This window comes from Mytilus californianus, unplaced genomic scaffold (assembly GCF_021869535.1).
Source record: "Mytilus californianus isolate M0D057914Y unplaced genomic scaffold, xbMytCali1.0.p SCAF_20, whole genome shotgun sequence".
Lineage (NCBI taxonomy): Eukaryota > Metazoa > Mollusca > Bivalvia > Mytilida > Mytilidae > Mytilus > Mytilus californianus.
The window spans coordinates 124,582-146,511 of NW_026262669.1; the positions used below are offsets into that span (position 1 = coordinate 124,582).

At 34.4% G+C, this 21,930-nt stretch overlaps 1 protein-coding gene across 1 annotated transcript; it reads left to right on the plus strand.

Moving 5' to 3' along the window:
* The first annotated feature begins 5,117 nt into the window (after window positions 1–5,117).
* LOC127731652 (peroxidase-like protein) lies at window positions 5,118–18,651 on the plus strand. Its single transcript, XM_052240405.1, has 12 exons — window positions 5,118–5,238; window positions 5,598–5,786; window positions 11,502–11,603; window positions 12,387–12,419; window positions 12,591–12,623; window positions 13,066–13,098; window positions 13,540–13,572; window positions 14,218–14,250; window positions 14,812–14,841; window positions 16,927–17,431; window positions 17,993–18,162; window positions 18,629–18,651. The coding sequence occupies exons 1-12, from the start codon at window positions 5,118–5,120 to the stop codon at window positions 18,649–18,651; spliced, it is 1,305 nt and encodes a 434-aa protein (XP_052096365.1).
* Window positions 18,652–21,930: the final 3,279 nt, after the last annotated feature.

A 21,930-nucleotide genomic window follows, 5' to 3' on the forward strand; every position in this document is an offset into this window, starting at 1 on the left:
AGTTACTGAAAGCTCGTTAAAAGCCAAAAACAATTAATAATAAAAAAAATCATGCATCAGAGACTAAAATCAACTGAAACACATCCCAGGGATTTAGTGTTTTAACGTCATGGACAGTCAAAGAAGACATGACTTGTGCAATGCCAAAATAAAAGCATCGACAGGCAGTAGGATATTTAGGAGCTAACCTGTTAATAAATATGTATAATGTAATATATAGATAGAGTAATCTCTATATAGAAAATGAACGTGGATGTGTATTTATACATCCAAAAAAGAAAACGTTTGAAAAGAATACAAATTTAGTAATGTTTTAATCTGCTGATGACAAAATCGATATATGTGCCAATGTAAACTATATTCAAAGATCTAATTACAACATTGGTAAGATAACCTTTACTAATAAGTTTGTTTAAAGGTTCAATGAGTTTACACGGATTACATAGTAATTTCCGCGCTTTAAGTACAATATTACCGTAAAATTTAGGATGTGAAATACCGTTTTTAATCAGTTTTCTACAGGTACAGCCAAATTTACTTATCAAATCTTTGTATCTATGAAAGAATTTAGTAAAAGTTTTAAGCAATTTATGGTAACGAAATCCCTGACTTAATAATTTACCAGTGATGCATTGATTACGTTCGTTAACATCTATGACACCACTACACAAACGGGCATAACGAACGAGTTGGGATATATAAATACCGTATAATGGAGCCAAAGGAACATCGCCGTCTAAAAAAGGAAAATTAACAATAGGGAATGAAAAATCGTCTCTTTTGTCGTAAATTTTAGTATGGAGTTTCTCTTTAAAAATTGAAATGCCTAAATCTGCTATTAAAGGGGCGCAGTTAGTGCCCATAGGAATACCTACTACCTGTCGATACATTTTATAGCCGAAACGTACATATATGTTGTCCAGGAGAAAATTTAAAGCTTCAATCATATCTTCACATTTCCAGTAAGTGTATATAGCATACTTTCCTTTTTCGTTACAGAAAAAAGGCTTTAAACGAGTTACAGCAAATAAATTTGCAATGAGATTTTTCAAAAGACCTTTTAATTAAATATGAAAACTTTTTCTTGATAAGATTGTGTGGAAGTGAAGTGTACAGGCTAGAAAAATCATAACTGTCAACAGAATTAAAATGACCATCAACAGCACGTATTTTATCTAAAACCTCTAATGAATTTTTAACACTCCAAAAATAATTAATACCATTATTTTCATAAGCTTTATTACAAAAGTTAATAACAAGTTCTTTGATAGTAGTAAGGGATGTAGTTAGAAGCACTGACAGATTAGTAGTAGAACACTTACTAGATGCGGAGATGAAACGAAATTTAAATGGTTGTTTGTGTAATTTAAGTAACCAGTACATAGTCGGGACTTTCAAATGTTCGGAAGAGGCTATAAGCTGGGTAGTGGCAGTGATATGCTTGTTTACAATTTGACTCTCTGTGGAGCGTACGGACCTGAATGTAGACGAATTGATAATTTCGTTTTGGAGAACTGCCGTGTAGTATATGCGTCACACCACCACTACATTATTGTCTGTTTTGTCTGTCGGTACGAACACAAACCGCTTTGCGAGTACTTGGAGTTTATTTTTTATTTTAGAAATGGGTACATCATGGACCCTATTATTAATTTCAGAATTGTTTTCAAAATGAGATATACGAATATCAACAGTATTCATAATTTTATTCAAATAACTGTCTAGAGATTTTTTATCAGATTTTTCACGTTTACACCAATTTTTACAGTAAGCAGACAAAGCGTCTTAAATGACCTGACGACACTGTTTCCAATCTATTATAGATGGAGGACGATATTTAGGTCTTTTCTTAAGAAAAGTCTTGACCTCCTGGCCTTCGACGATGTTGAGGTCTCCTGTAAAGAGATGACCATAGGGAACACATTTAAAACTAGATGTTTCATTGTCTCAAGTGGAAGGAGCATTGTTTTCTATATTGACGTCTGCTGTAACTGACGTATAATTAAAAATCAAACTTCTGCTGTTTTTTTTTATAAGAATACGAAATAATAGGTGGTTCTGTATTATCAAAATATGGAGGTATTTGACTATAGATGGTAGGGTCATTGAATATACTAGATAAGTTAATAAAATCATTACCTCTATTTATATATTTCAATTTTAAGAAAATACCGTTTATGATTTTCAGGTTTATCGATACTATGAAACAGCCTGTGATAACAAAAGGCTGTAATAATACGAGTGTTTTCATACAACGGGCTAAAAACTGAAATTTTATCACACCTCTGAAAAATAGCATATAATTTACTTATTGGTATATGACCCAGTTTACATAATACTTGATGTCTACCATAATTTTTTAATATAGATAGCAGAGCAGCAAGTGTATAATTAATACGATGTTTAATACGTTGATTACGGTTTTTGCGTTTACCATGAGACCTATTATTTCTTAGTCGTTTATCGACAATATTAATGACATCGATAGAAGTTTTAGATATGTTCCCCTGTCCCAATATTTTGTCATTGAGACCGAGAGGATAAGCTGTTTGAAGTCTTTTTATCCAAAATAGTTCGCAAACTTCATGAGATTTTTTGTTTGTGTGATTGTCCTGGTTGTTTCTGAACGGTTTCAAGTGGTTGGAATTTTATAAATTTTAGATTATGATTATGCTTATCTAAATGTTGGTATATCAAACTTTTGAATTTTTTAGGTCTTCGAAAGCGGTAAAGGTGCTCTCGATTTCTTCTGTAATATTCTCGTCCCGTCTGTCCCATATATTGAATACTACACTTAGGCTGGGTTCAAGTTACCACATATATAATGTTTTGAGTTTTTCAGGTAATGTCACAGGAAAAGGAGAGTGAAAAAGCTCTCCCGTTCACTGTTAAATGAGAGCGAACCCATATAAAGGCCAAAAATGGAACGATTTTAAGGAACTAACATTACAGTGCATTTGTTGAACATGAAGTCACAGTACAGTCACAGTCACTTTCTACAAGAAGTCACATTACACCGAGAACGCAAGGACACATATAAAAATAAAAATAAGGAGAGGTCAATCAGACACCTATTCACCACATAACAACGGACGAAGATGTAAACAACAACAGGTCAAATGAGCAAAACCCATACGATACACACAGACAAAATAAGCCTTTGCATTACAAAATGTTGAACAATTCAAAAGATAAAACCAACCGATTGCGTTATGCAATAAACGAAAAAACAAAAAAAACAAAAACTGCATACAGCAACTGTTACAGTATGCTGTTTCGAAGTGTCTCGACTGAAGTATATACCCTTTTGGAATTACCATTCACTCAATTCATTTTGACGTGACAAAAATTTATGGTTGAGGTTGGTGGTCTTCAATGTTCCTGATATTTAACCCTATATATCGTGCATTCCCCAAAATATGACAAACACGAAAGTATATTGTTTAATGGAATGGAACGGAACCATGTAGTTTTCCATGAAAACAAAACAATTCCATACGGAAGGTATTGCAATGTCCCCTGGGTTGGTACCTTTTATATCATTTAATTTATTTGAATGATGTTTGAACCTTTTCCAATGGAAGGCGGTGGGAATCACCCCTGGTGTCTCATCCTATACTTCATTTGCACTATTTTGCTATGTACAGCATTTCCAATTCTTAAGATTCTCCATATCTTTTACGGTTTTCGTGTAATTTGAAAATAATTGTCAATGTCAAAGGTCAATGTTATAGATGACAGTTGACCTTTTGGCCTTTTAGTAGTTCATAAGTTACCACGATCATTAATGCAAACCTAATGTATGTATCACTTACTGTTCTTACTAATTATCTAAACATAAAAACAATATTGAAATCATCCATTAGGGTGTCTTTATAAAAAAAAATGCTTTTTTGGGTACCCCTTGATATATGGTTGTACTTTACATACATCTAACTAGTAGTTTCCGACAACTGCTGCTAGTTCAGGTGCGAGAAAATGAAAGTAACCCAATGTACGTGACATTCGTTTGGGAGACTTGGTTACTGACTCCTGACTTGGGATGGATACAAAAAAAAGAGAAAGGTTTTAAGATGTTGTAGAACTGTAAAAATTTCCCCTACCATAAACTGTATTTTGCAAAACCTTTCGAAATATTCGGTCTTCAATGCTCTTCAACGTCGTACCTTATTTGGCTTTTTATCTTTTTTTTACTTTTTTGATACGAATGTCAATGGTGCGTCTTTTGGAAACGGTACGCGCGTCTGGCGTACACAATTTTAAGCCAGGAATCTATGATGAATGTATTTATACTTTACCACCTGATGTCATACCTGTAAGCAGATATGATTTGAGTTAAATAGAGGTGAAACTAGAAAAATAATAAAAACATAAAAATATCCCATACCGCCTCATCTATTTAAAAGCCGAGGTCTTCACATGACAATTGAACGTGAAGTAAAGTGCCATATACTGTACACTTCGAACTGGCTCAGACCTAGAATAATCAGGCTTCTTTCCTTTAATATATTTGTTTTGAATCTGAAATTATGAGAATTTAACTAAAAATCTTTCACAACGTTTATAAAAATTTTAAAATATAAACAATTGACAATTAAGGTTTGTACATATATATGTATCACACTTGGTACATTATTCCAGAGTTAATGTTTTTCTATCACACAAACCTGAATAATGCCTAATTTCTGGAAAAAAATAAATAAATTTAACCAATATAACGTGATATCAAAGAGTCAATGCAGAAGGAATAGAGACAATACAATGACCAATAGACGAAAGGGCAAACCGCAGTTCACAAAACACTACATATTAAAAAAACGAACACTATGAACTAATCGATACAAATCGGTTCTGGTTCCATAAGAATCATCCGTCGTAATGCTCATGCCAGAGTAAATCCCCTGATATGGAGAATTTGCTGACTAAATATATTTCATTTCGTTTTAAAGTAAAAACGTAGCAAGTTCACAGCATCAACAAATGATATTTGCAAATGATAATTATTGTGTTTGAAAGTGAATGGTAATATTTTCTCTTATTTTAGACATGGTGGAAAGTTACCTAATGCAGAGGCATTCAGGGCGGCTATTGCACCTTATTGTCCGACGAAAATAGCGATGTGTAAAAACAATTGTAGATATCGATCGGCAGATGGCTCATGCAACAATAGGAAACACCCAGAATGGGGAACCACGTTTTCACCACAAGCTAGATTTTTGCCACCTGATTATGGAGATCGTATGTCATATCACTTTTTTACCATGCATATTGTCTTTTGCGTATTGGTTGATTGATGATTGATTGATTGGTGTTAAACGCCACTTGCAGCACTATTGGCTATTTTGTGGCGGTCAGTTTTTATATGCGGAGGAAGCCAGAGTGCCCGGAGAGAACCATCGACCTTCAGTAGGAAAACTAACAATCCTATTCATTGGACAGGTACATGATATTTAGGGGAAATCTTGAGATGTTCCGGACTTGACAGGCACATGATCTTTACGCGGAGGTACATTAGTATTTTGATTTCCACCTTATAGTATATATTGTATTCCAGATTACAGGACAATTCTGAATTATGCCTTGCTCTTCTTTTACAGACTTTAATATTGGTATAACACCACGTTTTAAAAGTGTAACGGGCCACAGACTACCTAGTCCGAGAGAGATAAGCAATAGTGTACATGACGCTGGGATGACAGCTCCTAGGGACCATATTTATAATATCAACTTAATACATTTTGGTTTACTAGTCCTTTTTGACGTGATATCAACAACATTTCTTCAGGGTAAGACAAGATCATTTAGACATCATTTAGACATTAAAAGAGAAGTTGTGGGAAGGTCACTTTTTTGGTCCCTTGAATTCGACGATCAAATAGTATCATAAATCTACCAAATAATATCCTCTAGATGTCTCGGACATCGGTATTTATCTATTGAAATTTGTCTAACATGTTGGCCTTAGGGTTTACATTAAAGGCAAAAAAGCAAAAACTGCCTCATTTATTCACCAAAAGAGAAGGTGTGATCAAGCCACTTTTTGTGGTCTCTTGAATTCGACAATCAAAAAGTATCATAAATCTACCAAAAAATATCCGCTAGATGTTAGGACATCAGTTTTTATATTGTGTCTCACATTTTGGCAGTAGGGCTTAAATTAAGTGCAAAACAGCAAAAACGGCCAAATAATCCTCATTTTGAGTATTTGTCATCTTTATTTGGAAATGAAAAACAGCTTTACAATAAAAAGTATTTTGATAAGAAAAATGTATTCAACAAAGATGTAACTGTGTATAAAATATCTTGTTTGGTAAAGCTGTTGCACACATATCTATATTTTGTCTAAAATGCGTGAAATGACCATTTTAGGTAGAATACGTAAGTTTCGACATGTCTATGACGTCATATTGACATAAGCAGTGCAGTTTTTGCACTGAAGTGTCCAGATAATATTAACGTGTTCATTTATCAATAAATTTGACATAATTTTAGAGGCCTTGAACAAGCTTACTATGTTGCAATTTCAGTGGCAAAATAATTGCTCTAATTTTACCTCTTCCTTTTCGATTTTTTTTTACTGACAACTTATGCATTGTACAATCGGTTAACCACGTAGTAGCTAAGTTAACATATTTTCAACAAAAGATCTGTGCAGAAAACAATACCTGATTGATTCAAACTTCACCAAACCAAGATTTTCAACCAAAAGATGGTATTTTAAAAAGACCTTTACCATGTTAACCTTCAGGGATGTAAAATCAAAACCTACTGACTGCTATTGTGCATCTTCCTCATACAAATATAGTCCTGCTGGTTATGCTATCAGTTGAGAACTTGTCATCGTTTACAGTGTATACTAAACAATAAAGCTTAGAATTTTCCAGCCCATCAACAGGAAAAAGACCTTAAGGGTACTGTTTGATCCAGTATAGGACTAAACGCTAGGCAGATGAACCAAAACTGGACACTTCATCTGATTGGATCAAAACTGTTTGATCATTCATTAACTTAAAAGAGAGGCGAAAGATACAAAAAGGATGTTCAAACTCATAAGTCGAAAACAAACTGACAATGAAATGACAATAAACGAAAAAGGACGAAAAGAAAAACAGTACACAAAACACAACGTAGAAACTAAAGCCTGAGCAACACAGACCCGACCAATTACGTGTGGATTTGCATGAGGGTGATGCAAGCATATCAGGAGATGCATTGATCTTTCAGTGTTTGTGGTTTACCTTTATGTGTATTTTTTTAATTAATTTTTGAGATTTGAACATCGGTAAACTACTGTTGACTTAGTACACAAATTATTTGTAGCATTTGGATTCATCTATTTTTAGACGAAATATAGAAAAAATATATGCACAGTACAATGTATCATAAACATATTTTTGCATGATTTATACATTTTACTTTATTTTTTATTCTGAGCAGATGGTGATGAAAATATTGTATGCTGTGTCCGGGACAAGCCAGTCAAAAGGTATGAATGAAACTATAGTGTGTGATAACATTTTGTGAGGGAATTCGATGTTTGCTATACTACGGTTCATTTCAACGCAATTTATGACAATACCACTATACCAATCAGAATGATTTTTTTGCAGTGTTTTAAGAAATGATTTTACTTTGTATCCATGTATTATTTGTGAAAGATTAAATGTTTTAAAAGGGCGAATTTTTGGTATAAAGTCAATAATTATGTAGACTTTTGAAGCCCAAACTTTCTATTGCCTTAAATACGCAAATGAAAGATGCGAAAATATACTCATACAGAACGACATGTTTTTAAAATTATACAAAAACTTTTGGTTAACAAATTTTATTCGTTATTTCAAAAAACGAACTTAAAATATCTGTTATTTTCTCCCTACCCAGTTTACTCCTATTACTTATTATAATGTGGACCAGTCATTGCTATTGAATCTAATGCAATTTGATTGGATTAAATTATTATTAGTTTACCTCCAAATTGTTTATTTTTCTCATACACGTATATTGATTAAATCATACCATGCATGAATGTGTACAGTAACTTAAATGACCTTCAAACTGGACACTGGACGAGTCCATATTATTTTTATCAATAAAACTAAAGGTATGAAAGGTAAGAATTGTCAATTCTTATATTTTCACAAAATTTTCCACATATGGAGTAGATAAATTATTTCATAATCGCCTATTCCGGAGAAAAAAGAGAAATTTTACAATCCAGACGTTTTATTTCATAAAACAAGTCAGTTTTTGAAGAGAAATGCCGAAATACATTTTACGCACGGCTACGCCCGGTAAAATTATTGTCAATCTTAACAACAAAAAAATTTCACTTTCATTATAATGTTATAATTACAATTTATCCAAAACAAAAGTACTAGTAGTCAGTAAATAAAGTCAAAATATGTCCGATCTACCTATTTTTGGACATCAAAATTCAATACGATCGTTTTAAGGTCAACTTCGTCTACCTCACAAAATCTTTTTAGGCACTATAATTACCCAATGAAAACGTACATTTGAACTGCTTATCAAATCAAGAAATACATTGAAACTGTTAATCCAATCAAAATATATAAAAATGCTGATTACTTATCTCCTATTTTTGTTCTATTGCTTTGTCTACACAAAATGGATAGTTCAGATTAAGAAATAAAATGTTAAAAGGAATAAAAACAAATATTCACACAGAAAAGGAAATAACGTGATATGTATGTTTACACAGTTTTGGCGAATGGATCAAAATCATTGTCACATTAACCTATTATGTCTCTTTGGGTAGCTCATTCATTTGTCAATTTAACGGAATTATAAACAAATGTCATACAAGTGAAAGGTTAAGCTAACTATAAAACCAAGTTTAACCCACCATTTTCTTCGGAAAATGTATGTACCAAGTCAGGAATATGACAGTTGTTTTACACTTGTTCCACTGATCGATAGCGTTTGATTGTGTCATTTTTTATGTACTATCCCTTTTTAAATTTTGCCTTGGAGTTCGGTATTTTTGTTTTACTTTTTTTATATAAAGATTCATTTTCTGATATAGTCCATGATACAATTTCAATTAAAGGAATGTTTTCACGAAAAACATTCCATAACTCTTAATAAAACTATAACGTTAAAATTTATGAATATCCTTTTATTGTAATCTTAGCTACTTGTTTTCAAGTAAGATATCACAAATACTCATTCAATCGAGCTTAATAAAATTACGGTAGACCATACGTTGACCAGTTGTTGTTTAATCGAATCATTTCGTCTATGGTGGAAAGTTGTCTTATTGTCAATCATACCACATCTTCTTTCTTGTATACTGTCAAATATTAACAGACATTATAAACTCGTTTAAGGTTTTCATTGGTAGATAATGCAAAATACTACTTCAGGAGACGTAAAATCAAAATGTGTATTTCAGGGTATTTTTTTTAACACATTGTTTATTTGTCTATGGTGGAAAGTAGCCTCATTGTCAATCGTCTCTTTTCTTGTATACTGTCAAATTTAACAGAATTATAAACTCGTTTTAGGTTATCATTGGTAGATACTGCAAAATCCTAATTCAGGAGACGTAAAATCTAAAAATGTATTTTATTGTAATTTTTTTTAACACATTGTTAATTTGTCCATGGTTGATAGATGTTTCATTATCAATAATACCACATCTTCTTTATTGTATACTGTCAAATATTTACAGAATTATAAACTCGTTTAAGCTTATCATTGGTTGAATAGGCAAAATACTATTTTAGGAGACGTCAAATCAATATATTTTTTCAGCGGATTTTTTAACACATTGTTTCGTTCATATGTTCTTTTGCTTTGTTCTTAGTATAATGTGGTTTGTGGCTGTGTTTGACATTGTTTGGGTAGACTTTTAAATCACATATGGTGAAGGATCTGCTTTCCAGATGCGGTTCGTGTTCCTAATTGCTTAGTTGACTGTTTTTTTGTCTTTTCGTCCTTTTGTTCGTTTGTCCATTGCGTATTCGGTATCTCCTATTTTTGACATTTTTACCTATTATGTCTGTTTATTTTGTTCACACGTTGTTGTCAATATAATGGAATTTTATGCGACTGTCATACAAGTCAGAGGTTTAGCTAGCTATAAAACCAGGTTCAATCCATCATTTTCTAGATCAGAAAATGCCAGTTCCAAGTCAGGAATATGACAGTTGTTATTCATTCGTTTGATGTGTATGAGCTTTTGATTTTGCCATTTGATTAGGGACTTTCCGTTTTGAATTTTCTTCGGAATTCGGTATTTTTGTTATTTTTCCTATGTGAGTTTGGATTGTCCCCTTGGTATCTGTTGCTTCTTTTGTAATAATAAAACTCTCCAGAAGAACTTCAATAAAATAAAATGTATATAAAAAATATTAGACAAATAAACTCATTATAGATATCAGGAATAACATTTTGTTCTCCAGACGCGCGTTTTGTCTTTAAAAGAGTTACTCTCAAATCAAAAAGGTTAAGAAGGCCAAATATAGCACGAAGCAATGATGACCCAAAATTCAGAAAGGTTTTCCCCAAAAAAGCTAAGGTAATCGTTTCCTCAGGTATACAAATCCTAAGTATCTCTAAAATTTCAAATATAATTCATAATTATGACAATACCAATGATAATTCATGTCAACAACAGAAGTACTGACCACCGTCCCGAAAATAAAAGCTGACTTAAACCAACTTGTCAATAACAATGTATATAATTATGATTTGAGATGCAAACTTATGAACAAATTCAATAATAACATAAATTCATAACTATAACGCGTACATTTATTAGTTCGAATCCTTGACTTCTGGCAAACATTGTGAAATATAATTCATGCAATTGAAAAAAAAATATGAAAACAAATAACTAATGAAATTATATATGAGAGTTTTAAATATTGCGAACCTGTCGCATTTTGGGCATTGATAAAAGCATCGCAATAATTACTGAATTTACAGTATACTTTCTCAAGATTCATTATCTTTTTTAGACCAGCATGTTTTCCGTTCTTCACACTGCCGGGCGAATTCAGTCATACATGTCGGAGTTTTGTGCGATCAGAAATGGCTCCATCACCAGGATGTTTACCAGGTATTATTTTCTTTATATTAGTTTCAAAAACATCGATGATTTGCTTCGATAGGTTTTATGCTAATGCCAATGGCCGATAAGTGTGCTAGTGACAAACCACCAGTTTAAAAAAAGAGCAATCCGCTCATCATGTTTGAATGATTCAGCACTCACATGAATCAAAATATATTGTAATGTAAATTGCCGATGCTAATTCTACAAGCACATTTTTCTCTATTGTCTCCCTGTTTGGGTCAATATTCACCCCCTTTATATCCAACAAAATTAATATGAAATTTCAATTAACCCAAAAATTCATATTCTATTGCTCTAATGTTTAACGATGGCTTGAAGATTTTCAAGATGAACTTAACAACTTACACTTAACCTACACATGTCAACATAATAAAGATCAAAGCTTCTTTTTATAAAACAGGTCCGAGGAATCAGATAAATCTGAAGACATCTTATTTAGACTTGTCATTGATCTATGGTAATTCTAAAGAGGGAGAACAGAGATTTAGACAGTTTGGTTCAGGTAAGACTTGTCATTAATCTATGGTAATTCTATAGAGGGAGAACAGAGATTTGAACAGTTTGTTTCAGGTAAGACTTGTCATTGATTTATGGTACTTCTATAGAGGGAGAACAGAGATTTAGACAGTTTGATTCAGGTAAGACTTGTCATTAATCTATGGTAATTCTATAGAGGGAGAACAGAGATTTGGACAGTTTGGTTCAGGTAAGACTTGTCATTAATCTATGGTAATTCTATAGAGGGAGAACAGAGATTTAGACAGTTTGGTTCACGTAAGACTTGTCATTGATCTATGGTAATTCTAAAGAGGGAGAACAGAGATTTAGACAGTTTGGTTCAGGTAAGACTTGTCATTGATCTATGGTAATTCTATAGAGGGAGAACAGAGATTTAGACAGTTTGGTTCAGGTAAGACTTGTCATTTATCTATGGTAATTATATAGAGGGAGAACAGAGATTTAGACAGTTTGGTTCTGGTAAGACTTGTCATTAATCTATGGTAATTCTATAGAGGGAGAACAGAAATTTGGACAGTTTGGTTCAGGTAAGACTCGTCATTAATCTATGGTAATTCTATAGAGGGAGAACAGAGATTTGAACAGTTTGGTTCACGTAAGACTTGTCATTGATCTATGGTAATTCTATAGAGGGAAAACAGAGATTTAGACAGTTTGGTTCAGGTAAGACTTGTCATTGATCTATGGTAATTCTATAGAGGGAGAACAGAGATTTAGACAGTTTGGTTCTGGTAAGAATTGTCATTAATCTATGGTAATTCTATAGAGGGAGAACAGAGATTTGGACAGTTTGGTTCAGGTAAGACTTGTCATTGATCTATGGTAATTCTATAGAGGGAGAACAGAGATTTAGATAGTTTGGTTCAAGTCAGACTTGTCATTGATTTATGGTAATTCTATAGAGGGAGAACAGAGATTTAGACAGTTTGGTTCAGGTAAGACTTGTTATTGATCTATTGTAATTCTATAGAGGGAGAACAGAGATTTAGACAGTTTGGTTCAGGTAAGACTTGTGATTAATTTATGTTAATTCTATAAAGGGAGAACAGAGATTTATACAGTTTGGTTCGGTAAGACTTGTCATTGATCTATGGTAATTCTATAGAGGGAGAACAGAGATTTAGACAGTTTGATTCAGGTAAGACTTGTCATTGATCTTTGGTAATTCTATAGAGGTAGAACAGAGATTTAGACAGTTTGGTTCTGGTAAGACTTGTCATTAATCTATGGTAATTCTATAGAGGGAGAACAGAGATTTAGACAGTTTGGTTCAGGTAAGACTTGTCATTGATCTATGTTAATTCTAAAGAGGGAGAACAGAGATTTAGACAGTTTGGTTCAGGTAAGACTTGTCATTGATCTATGATAATTCTATAGAGGTAGAACAGAGATTTAGACAGTTTGGTTCTGGTAAGACTTTTCATTAATCTATGGTAATTCTATAGAGGGAGAACAGAGATTTAGACAGTTTGATTCAGGTAAGACTTGACATTGATCTATGGTAATTCTATAGAGGTAGAACAGAGATTTAGACAGTTTGGTTCTGGTAAGACTTGTCATTAATCTATGGTAATTCTATAGAGGGAGAACAGAGATTTAGACAGTTTGGTTCAGGTAAGACTTGTCATTAATTTATGTTAATTCTATAGAGGGAGAACAGAGATTTAGACAGTTTGTTTCAGGTAAGACCTGTCATTAATCTATGGTAATTCTATAGAGGTAGAACAGAGATTTACACAGTTTGGTTCGGTAAGACTTGTCATTGATCTATGGTAATTCTATAGAGGGAGAACAGACATTTAGACACTTTGGTTCAATAAGACTTGTCATTGATCTATGGTAATTCTATAGAGGTAGAACAGAGATTTAGACAGTTTGGTTCTGGTAAGACTTGTCATTAATCTATGGTAATTCTATAGAGGGAGAACAGAGATTTGGACAGTTTGGTTCAGGTAAGACTTGTCATTGATCTATGTTAATTCTATAGAGGGAGAACAGAGATTTAGACAGTTTGGTTCAGGTAGGACTTGTCATTGATCTATGGTGATTCTATAGAGGGAGAACAGAGATTTACACAGTTTGGTTCAGGTAAGACTTGTCATTGATCTATGGTAATTATATAGAGGTAGAACAGAGATTTTGACAGTTTGATTCAGGTAAGACTTGTCATTGATCTATGGTGATTCTATAGAGGGAGAACAGAGATTTAGACAGTTTGGTTCAGGTAAGACTTGTCATTAATCTATGGTAATTCTATAGAGGGAGAACAGAGATTTAGACAGTTTGGTTCAGGTAAGACTTGTCATTAATTTATGTTAATTCTATAGAGGGAGAATAGAGATTTAGACAGTTTGGTTCAGGTAAGACTTGTCATTAATCTATGATAATTCTATAGAGGTAGAACAGAGATTTACACAGTTTGGTTCGGTAAGACTTGTCATTGATCTATGGTATTTCTATAGAGGGAGAACAGAGATTTAGACACTTTGGTTCGGTAAGACTTGTCATTGATCTATGGTAATTCTATAGAGGTAGAACAGAGATTTAGACAGTTTGGTTCTGGTAAGACTTGTCATTAATCTATGGTAATTCTATAGAGGGAGAACAGAGATTTGGACAGTTTGGTTCAGGTAAGACTTGTCATTGATCTATGGTAATTCTATAGAGGGAAAACAGAGATTTAGACAGTTTGGTTCAGGTAAGACTTGTCATTTATCTATGGTAATTCTATAGAGGGAGAACAGAGATTTGGACAGTTTGGTTCAGGTAAGACTTGTCATTGATCTATGGTGATTCTATAGAGGGAGAACAGAGATTTACACAGTTTGGTTCAGGTAAGACTTGTCATTGATCTATGGTAATTATATAGAGGTAGAACAGAGATTTGGACAGTTTGATTCAGGTAAGACTTGTCATTGATCTATGGTGATTCTATAGAGGGAGAACAGAGATTTAGACAGTTTGGTTCAGGTAAGACTTGTCATTAATCTATGGTAATTATATAGAAGGAGAACAGAGATTTAGACAGTTTTGTTCAGGTAAGACTATATCGAAACTCCGTACTAGAAGAACAAAGATTTAGAAAGCTTGGTTCAGGTCAGACTATATTGAAACGTCATGCTAGGAGAACAAAGATTTAGACAGTTTGGTTCTGGTAAGACTTATCATTAATCTATGGTAATTCTATTCAGGGGAACAGAGATTTAGACAGTTTAGTTCAGGTAAGACTATATTGATTAAGATTATAACACAATGTTGACTGCTGTACCCCTATTTTTGACATTTTTACCTATTATGTCTGTTTATTTTGTTCACACATTGTTGTCAATATAATGGAATTTTATGCGACTGTCATACAAGTCAGAGGTTTAGCTAGCTTTAAAACCAGGTTCAATCCACCATTTTCTACATCAGAAAATGCCTGTACCATGTCAGGAATATGACAGTTGTTATCCATTCGTTTGATGTGTTTGAGCTTTTGATTTTGCCATTTGATTAGGGACTTTCCGTTTTGAATTTTCCTCGGAGTTCGGTATTTTTGTTATTTTACTTTTTGAAACTCCGTACTAGGAGAACAAAGATTTAGAAAGTTTGGTTCAGGTAGGACTATATTGAAACTCCATGCTGGGACAACAAAGAGTTAGAAAGTTTGGTTGAGGTATGACTATATTGAGACTCTATATTTTGGGGAACAAAGATTTAGAAAATTTGGTTCAGCAAGGACTATATTGAAACTCCATGCTAGGAAAACAAAGATGTATACAGTTTGGTTCTGGTACGACTATATTTAAACTCCATGCTAAAACAACAAATATTTAGAAAGTTTGATTCAGGTAGAACTATATTGAAACTCCATGCAAGGTGAACAAAGATTTAGAAAGTTTGGTTCAGGAAGGACTATTTTGAAACCTCATGCTATCAGAACAAATATTTAGAAAGTGTGGTTCAGGTAGGACTATATTGAAACTCCATGCTAGCAGAACAAAGATTTAGAAAGTTTTGTTTAGATAGGACTATATTGAAACCCCATGCTTGGATAACAAAGATATAGAAAGTTTGGTTCCGGTAGGACTATATTGAAACTCCATGCTAGGAGAACAAAGATTTACAAAGTTTGGTTCAGAATGGACTGTATTGAAACTCCATGCTAGGAGATCAAAGATTTAGAAAGTTTGGTTCAGGTAGGACTATATTGAAACTCCATGCTAGGAGATCAAAGATTTAGAAAGTTTGGTTCAGGTAGGACTATATTGAAACTCCATGCTAGGAGAACAAAAATTTCGAATGTTTGGTTCAGATAGGACTATATTGAAACTTCATGCTGTATGACCTAACACAGTGTAAGTCACGATCTCTCTGTTATGAATATGAGCATACAAACATACATATTACGGCATCATAAATTAAAAAATACCAAACTCCAAGGAAAACTCAGTCTAGGTGGTTGCATGGCCTAGAGCGCTGGACACAGTGCAGGCGGTATTGTCACGGTATCCCAATAGCATGAGTTCGAATCCCGGCGAGGAAAGATCAAAAATTTCCTTCCGCAAATTTGCAGATTTAACATTGTTGTTTGTGCTGAAATTTAGAGTAATTATGAATATAATATGTGTTTTCAGCCGTGTATCACCTTCACTGGTGATCCAATGGATGGATCTGTCGTAGAGTTGTCACTTGTTTAGACGTACTTCTAAAATAATTACTTTTGTGACTGCATCTTACGATCCTTTACGACAGATAATTTAGCTAATCTGCAATAAATTCCATCTTCATGCCTAATGTATCATGTAGTGTTACAACTCTAGATTATACTGACGAGGAAAGGTAACACTAGGCCACCGAAAGCTGGATTATTATTCAGTCTAGGTAGTCGAGTGGTCTAGAGCACTGGACACAGTGCAGGCGATATTGTCACGATATCCCAGTAGCATGAGTTACCAAATGTTGTTTGTTCTGTATCACGCTCGATAAAGATAGTTTGTCTAGCGGAATATAGCGTTTATCTTTTATCGCTTTGTAAATATTTTTAACATTTTAATATTTAAATACTAAATAGTGTGTTAAAATTATAGTGTTAGGCAATTTATATATATGTATATATACTGTTTAAGTTTATATGCGTTTATATGTATTTTTAGGTCATCCAGACACTTTTGATTCATTTATAAGCCTATTTCACGTTATCTTTTTACGAGAAAACGACAAAATCTTAAGAGATTTAAAACATCTTGGATGGAATGGTGACAGTCTCTACAGAGAGGCACGGAAAATTCTTTCTGCTATCTACCAACATATTGTGTACACAGCATATGTGCCAGCAGTTATAGGACAGGATGCTATGATGAGATATGGCTTAAAAAGCACACGGTATGGGCATAACACTATGTACAATCCAACACGTGATGCTACAACAAGCAATGTTTTTGCAACTGCCGCTATCCGATTTGGTCACTCTACTTTTGATACGTTTGAAAACGATGTAATCCAAGGATTTTCTCCTGATACTTTTCAGAATTACAGTAATATTGTAACTAACTCTCCGTCATCCTATACACTTTTTACACGATTTCAAAGCAAGACTGATCGATTTATGACTGATTTTGGACGAAACAAGGTTTGGGAATCTGAACCTAGGAACAGTGTTGACACAATGTCATTTGATATCCAAAGAGGAAGAGATCATGGACTACCGTCCTACAATAGATGGAGGAAGTATTGCGGATTAAGACCAATACTTCATTTTGGAAAAGGCATTATGGGATTTGCTGACCATACTTTGGGAGCTATCAAAGCTCTTGCTTCTGTATATAGGTATGTGATTCTATATGAAATAATACTTTAATTAATTTTGTGCGTCCGGGAGATACCGATACTCTTTCTTTCGTATATAGGTAAGTGATTCTAATACTGATGCATCTTTTGAAGACGCGCGTCAGGCAACCAAATTTTAAGCCTGGTTTCTATGATAAGATTACTTTAATTGATATCGTGCATCCGATGCCCCTTTCTGGATTTACTTCAATCATAAACGTTCAAACCCAAACATTTTCAAATCCGGTAATATATAAGACCTACACACGTGATCTCTGAACATGCCGAAGGGGCCCCAAAAAAAGTAACCGAATAAAGTGCAAATCAGGATTCGGCAATGAAATGATTTATTACATACATTTCTTAGATTATCCGTTTATAAAATATTGGATTGAAAGTAACAAAATGGACATTAAACGTATTGAACCAGATGTAGAATTTACAAAAGAAACCCGGATGATATGAATATAGTTCCCAGTTCTATACCAGAAAAAGTTGTACCTGGATCCATTTTATGGACCTTCATTTGTATACAAATCAATTAGTCTTTTGTTATTTTAGACATCCAGATGATATAGATCTCATTTCTGGTGCGATGGCAGAAAGACCTGTTTCAGGAGGAATTGTTGGACCCACATTTGCATGTTTACTTGGCCAGCAGTTTGCTTTATTCAAAACTGGAGATAGGTTCTATTATGAAAATGATTTTTATCCAACAGGATTTACAACAGGTTTGTACCAATTTGATATTAAAGCCATTTGTATACACTCTGCTTATCGCAAGTTCGTGCATTACCCAGGAAAAAACGATAAGTGGATTACAATAGGATAATATTTCCACAATAATTAAAAAAATAATATATTTTGTGTTTATTTCAAATATTTTTATCATGCAGATTGTATTCCGTAAACAATTTAACAAACCAATTTGTATTCTCTTCTGATAAATAAAGGGAAGAGTAGTATACCGCTGTTCAATAGTCAAAAATGTTCAATGTTCAATAGTCATAAATGTTCAATGTTCAATAGTCATAAATGTTTAATGTTCAATAGTCATAAATGTTCAATGTTCAATAGTCATAAATGTTCAATGTTCAATAGTCATAAATGTTTAATGGTCAATAGTCATAAATGTTCAATGTTCAATAGTCATAAATGTTCAATGTTCAATAGTCATAAATGTTCAATGTTCAATAGTCATAAATGTGATAAGTGAATAGATACAAAATACATCTAAGATGTCATCATGTTTCTCATCATGAGCATGAAATATTATGGATTGCGTTGTATGTAAAGCAAAGGTCTAACATTTTCAGACGGATTTGTTTAAATGAAATGTTGTTCGCTATAAGAATTAGAAGCTGGAGTATGATTGCAAATGAGACAACTCTACACTGCATGTCTCTCAGACTCTACACTGCATGTCTCTCAGACTCTACACTGCATTTCTCTCAGACTGTACACTGCCTGTCTCTCAGACTGTACACTGCCTGTCTCTCAGACTGTACACTGCCTGTCTCTCGACTGTACACTGCATGTATATCAGACTCTACACTGCGTGTCTCTCAGACTCTACACTGCGTGTCTCTCATACTCTACACTGCATGTCTCTCAGACTCTACACTGCATGTCTCTCAGACTCTACACTGCATGTCTCTCAGACTCTACACTGCATGTCCCTCAGACTCTACACTGCATGTCTCTCAGACTCTACACTGCATGTCCCTCAGACTCTACACTGCATGTCTCTCAGACTCTCGCTGCATGTCCCTCAGACTCTACACTGCATGTCTCTCAGACTCTACACTGCATGTCCCTCAGACTCTACACTGCATGTCTCTCAGACTCTACACTGCATGTCCCTCAGACTCTACACTGCATGTCCCTCAGACTCTACACTGCATGTCTCTCAGACTCTACACTGCATGTCTCTCAGACTCTACACTGCATGTCTCTCAGACTCTACACTGCATGTCTCTCAGACTCTACACTGCATGTCCCTCAGACTCTACACTGCATGTCTCTCAGACTCTACACTGCATGTCCCTCAGACTCTACACTGCATGTCTCTCAGACTCTACACTGCATGTCCCTCAGACTCTACACTGCATGTCTCTCAGACTCTACACTGCATGTCTCTCAGACTCTACACTGCATGTCTCTCAGACTCTACACTGCCTGTCTCTCAAGCTCTACACTGCATGTCCCTCAGACTCTACACTGCATGTCTCTCAGACTCTACACTGCATGTCTCTCAGACTCTACACTGCATGTCTCTCAGACTCTACACTGCATGTCTCTCAGACTCTACACTGCAGTTGATATGAAAACTCATCAAAGATATGATATCTGACTTCAAGAAAGTACAAGAATACTGTGGATTCATTATTTTTCGTTGGATACCAATTTTCGTGGAATTCGTGGGTACATGGAAACCACGAATTTAAATGTTCAACGAATTGCAAATTTGCTGTATGATTAAATGGAGAATTTTGGAAAACCACGAAAATTGGTACCCACGAAAATAAATAAATCCACAGTAATAGAAAATGATATCAGTGTGTTTAAAGACAAGATCTGGTATTGACATACCTGTACGTTAAGGATCATTGCATATGAAGACAAGATTAGATACTGGAATGACATTCAGTTGAAGACCACTGTGTATCAAGACAATGCCTCATGCTGCAATGTCACATATCACGGTTTTAAAACACAATCCCCTTCACTTCAATGATGTACATGAACAGTGGTGATTATTGACAATATGTGGATCTGCCCGTCTCTCGGTTAAGGATCACCGTATTTCTAGAAAACGTTTGATACTGAAATGTCTTTCAGTATAGGAACACTGTGTGTTTGAAGACAAGTTTGAGGATAAGATATAATATGATAGCTAATGAGATAATTATCCAACATTCCAAACGAAGTGTAAGTAAGTATAGGTCACAGTTAGGCCTTCAAAAATGAGCAAAGCGCAAACTGTCCAGTCAGCTTTAAAAGGCACCGACATTACAAAATGTACACAAATTCAAACAAGAACAGGAACATAAACGGCTGATTTAGACGAAACAATTAACGAAAAACAAATATGATAGACATGGAATTTTACAATGTCTTGAGTGAGGAAAAGAAAGAGAGGTTTGAAGCTACTATATTATAGAACATATTAGTTGGTCATTTGATACACAGGTATTCCTAAAGGGTAAATCAAGTCATGACGGTTCCACGAGAAAAATATCAACTTTGGGGATTCGATATTATAAAAAATTTAATTCATTCTAATTTGAAAGTTAACCCTTTTTTAGGTCAATTACGTGAAATCAAGAAGCAAAGTTTATCATCTGTGATGTGTCGTCATGTCAACGTACCTGCTGTTCCGCAGAATGCTTTCATATCTCCAAAATCAGGGTAGGTATAGATAAAATAGGTCTTGGGTGAACTTTTGTTTCCAGAGAGTTTTATTATATCTCCAAAAGATGGATAGATACAGATAAAAATTGATCTCGGGTGAACTATCATTCCCCGAGCGTTCTATTACATCTGATCCCACCTAACACTGGGGGTAATAGATCATAGAAAACTAAAGACTGCTCAAACCTAATCCCACCTAACACTAGGGGTACTAGATCATAAAAAACTAAAGACTGCTCAAACCTAATCCCACCTATCACTGGGGGTACTAGATCATAGAAAACTAAAGACTGCTCTAACCTAATCTCACCTAACACTGGGGGTACTAGATCATAGAAAACTAAAGACTGCTCTAACCTAATCCCACCTAACACTGGGGGTACTAGATCATAGAAAACTAAAGACTGCTCTAACCTAATCCCACCTACCACTGGGGGTACTAGATCATAGAAAACTAAAGACTGCTCTAACCTTATCCAATCTAACACTGGGGGTACTAGATCATAGAAAACTAAAGACTGCTCAAACCTAATCCCACCTTACACTTGGGGTACTATATCATAGAAAACAAAACACTGCTCAAACCTTATCCCACCTAACACTGGGGGTACTAGACTATAGAAAACTAAAGACTGCTCAAACCTAATCCCACCTGACACTGGGGGTATTAGATCATAGAAAAGTAAAGACTGCTCAAACCTAATCCCACCTAACACTGGGGGTACTAGATTATAGAAAACTAAAGACTGCTCACACCTGATCCCACCTAACACTGGGGGTACTAGATTATAGAAAACTAAAGACTGTTCTAACCTAATCTCACCTAACACTGGGGGTATTAGATCATAGAAATAAAAAGACTGTTCAAACTTAATCCCACCTAACACTGGGGGTACTAGATCATAGAAAACTAAAGACTGCTCAAACCTAATCCCACCTTACACTGGGGGTAGTAAATCATAGAAAAATAAAGACTGCTCTAACCTAATCCCACCTAACACTGGGGTACTAGATCATAGAACACTAAAGACTGCTCTAACCTAATCCCACCTAACACTGGAGGTACTTAATCATAGAAAACTAAA

Coding starts and splice junctions, on each gene's coding strand:
- LOC127731652 (XM_052240405.1), top strand. CDS start 5,118: ATGTGTAAAAACAATTGTAGATATCGATCGGCAGATGGCTCATGCAAC. Junction 13,099..13,539: donor ATTTAGACAGTTTGATTCAG/GTAAGACTTGAC, acceptor GTAATTCTATAG/AGGGAGAACAGAGATTTGGA. Junction 17,432..17,992: donor GCTCTTGCTTCTGTATATAG/GTATGTGATTCT, acceptor TTGTTATTTTAG/ACATCCAGATGATATAGATC.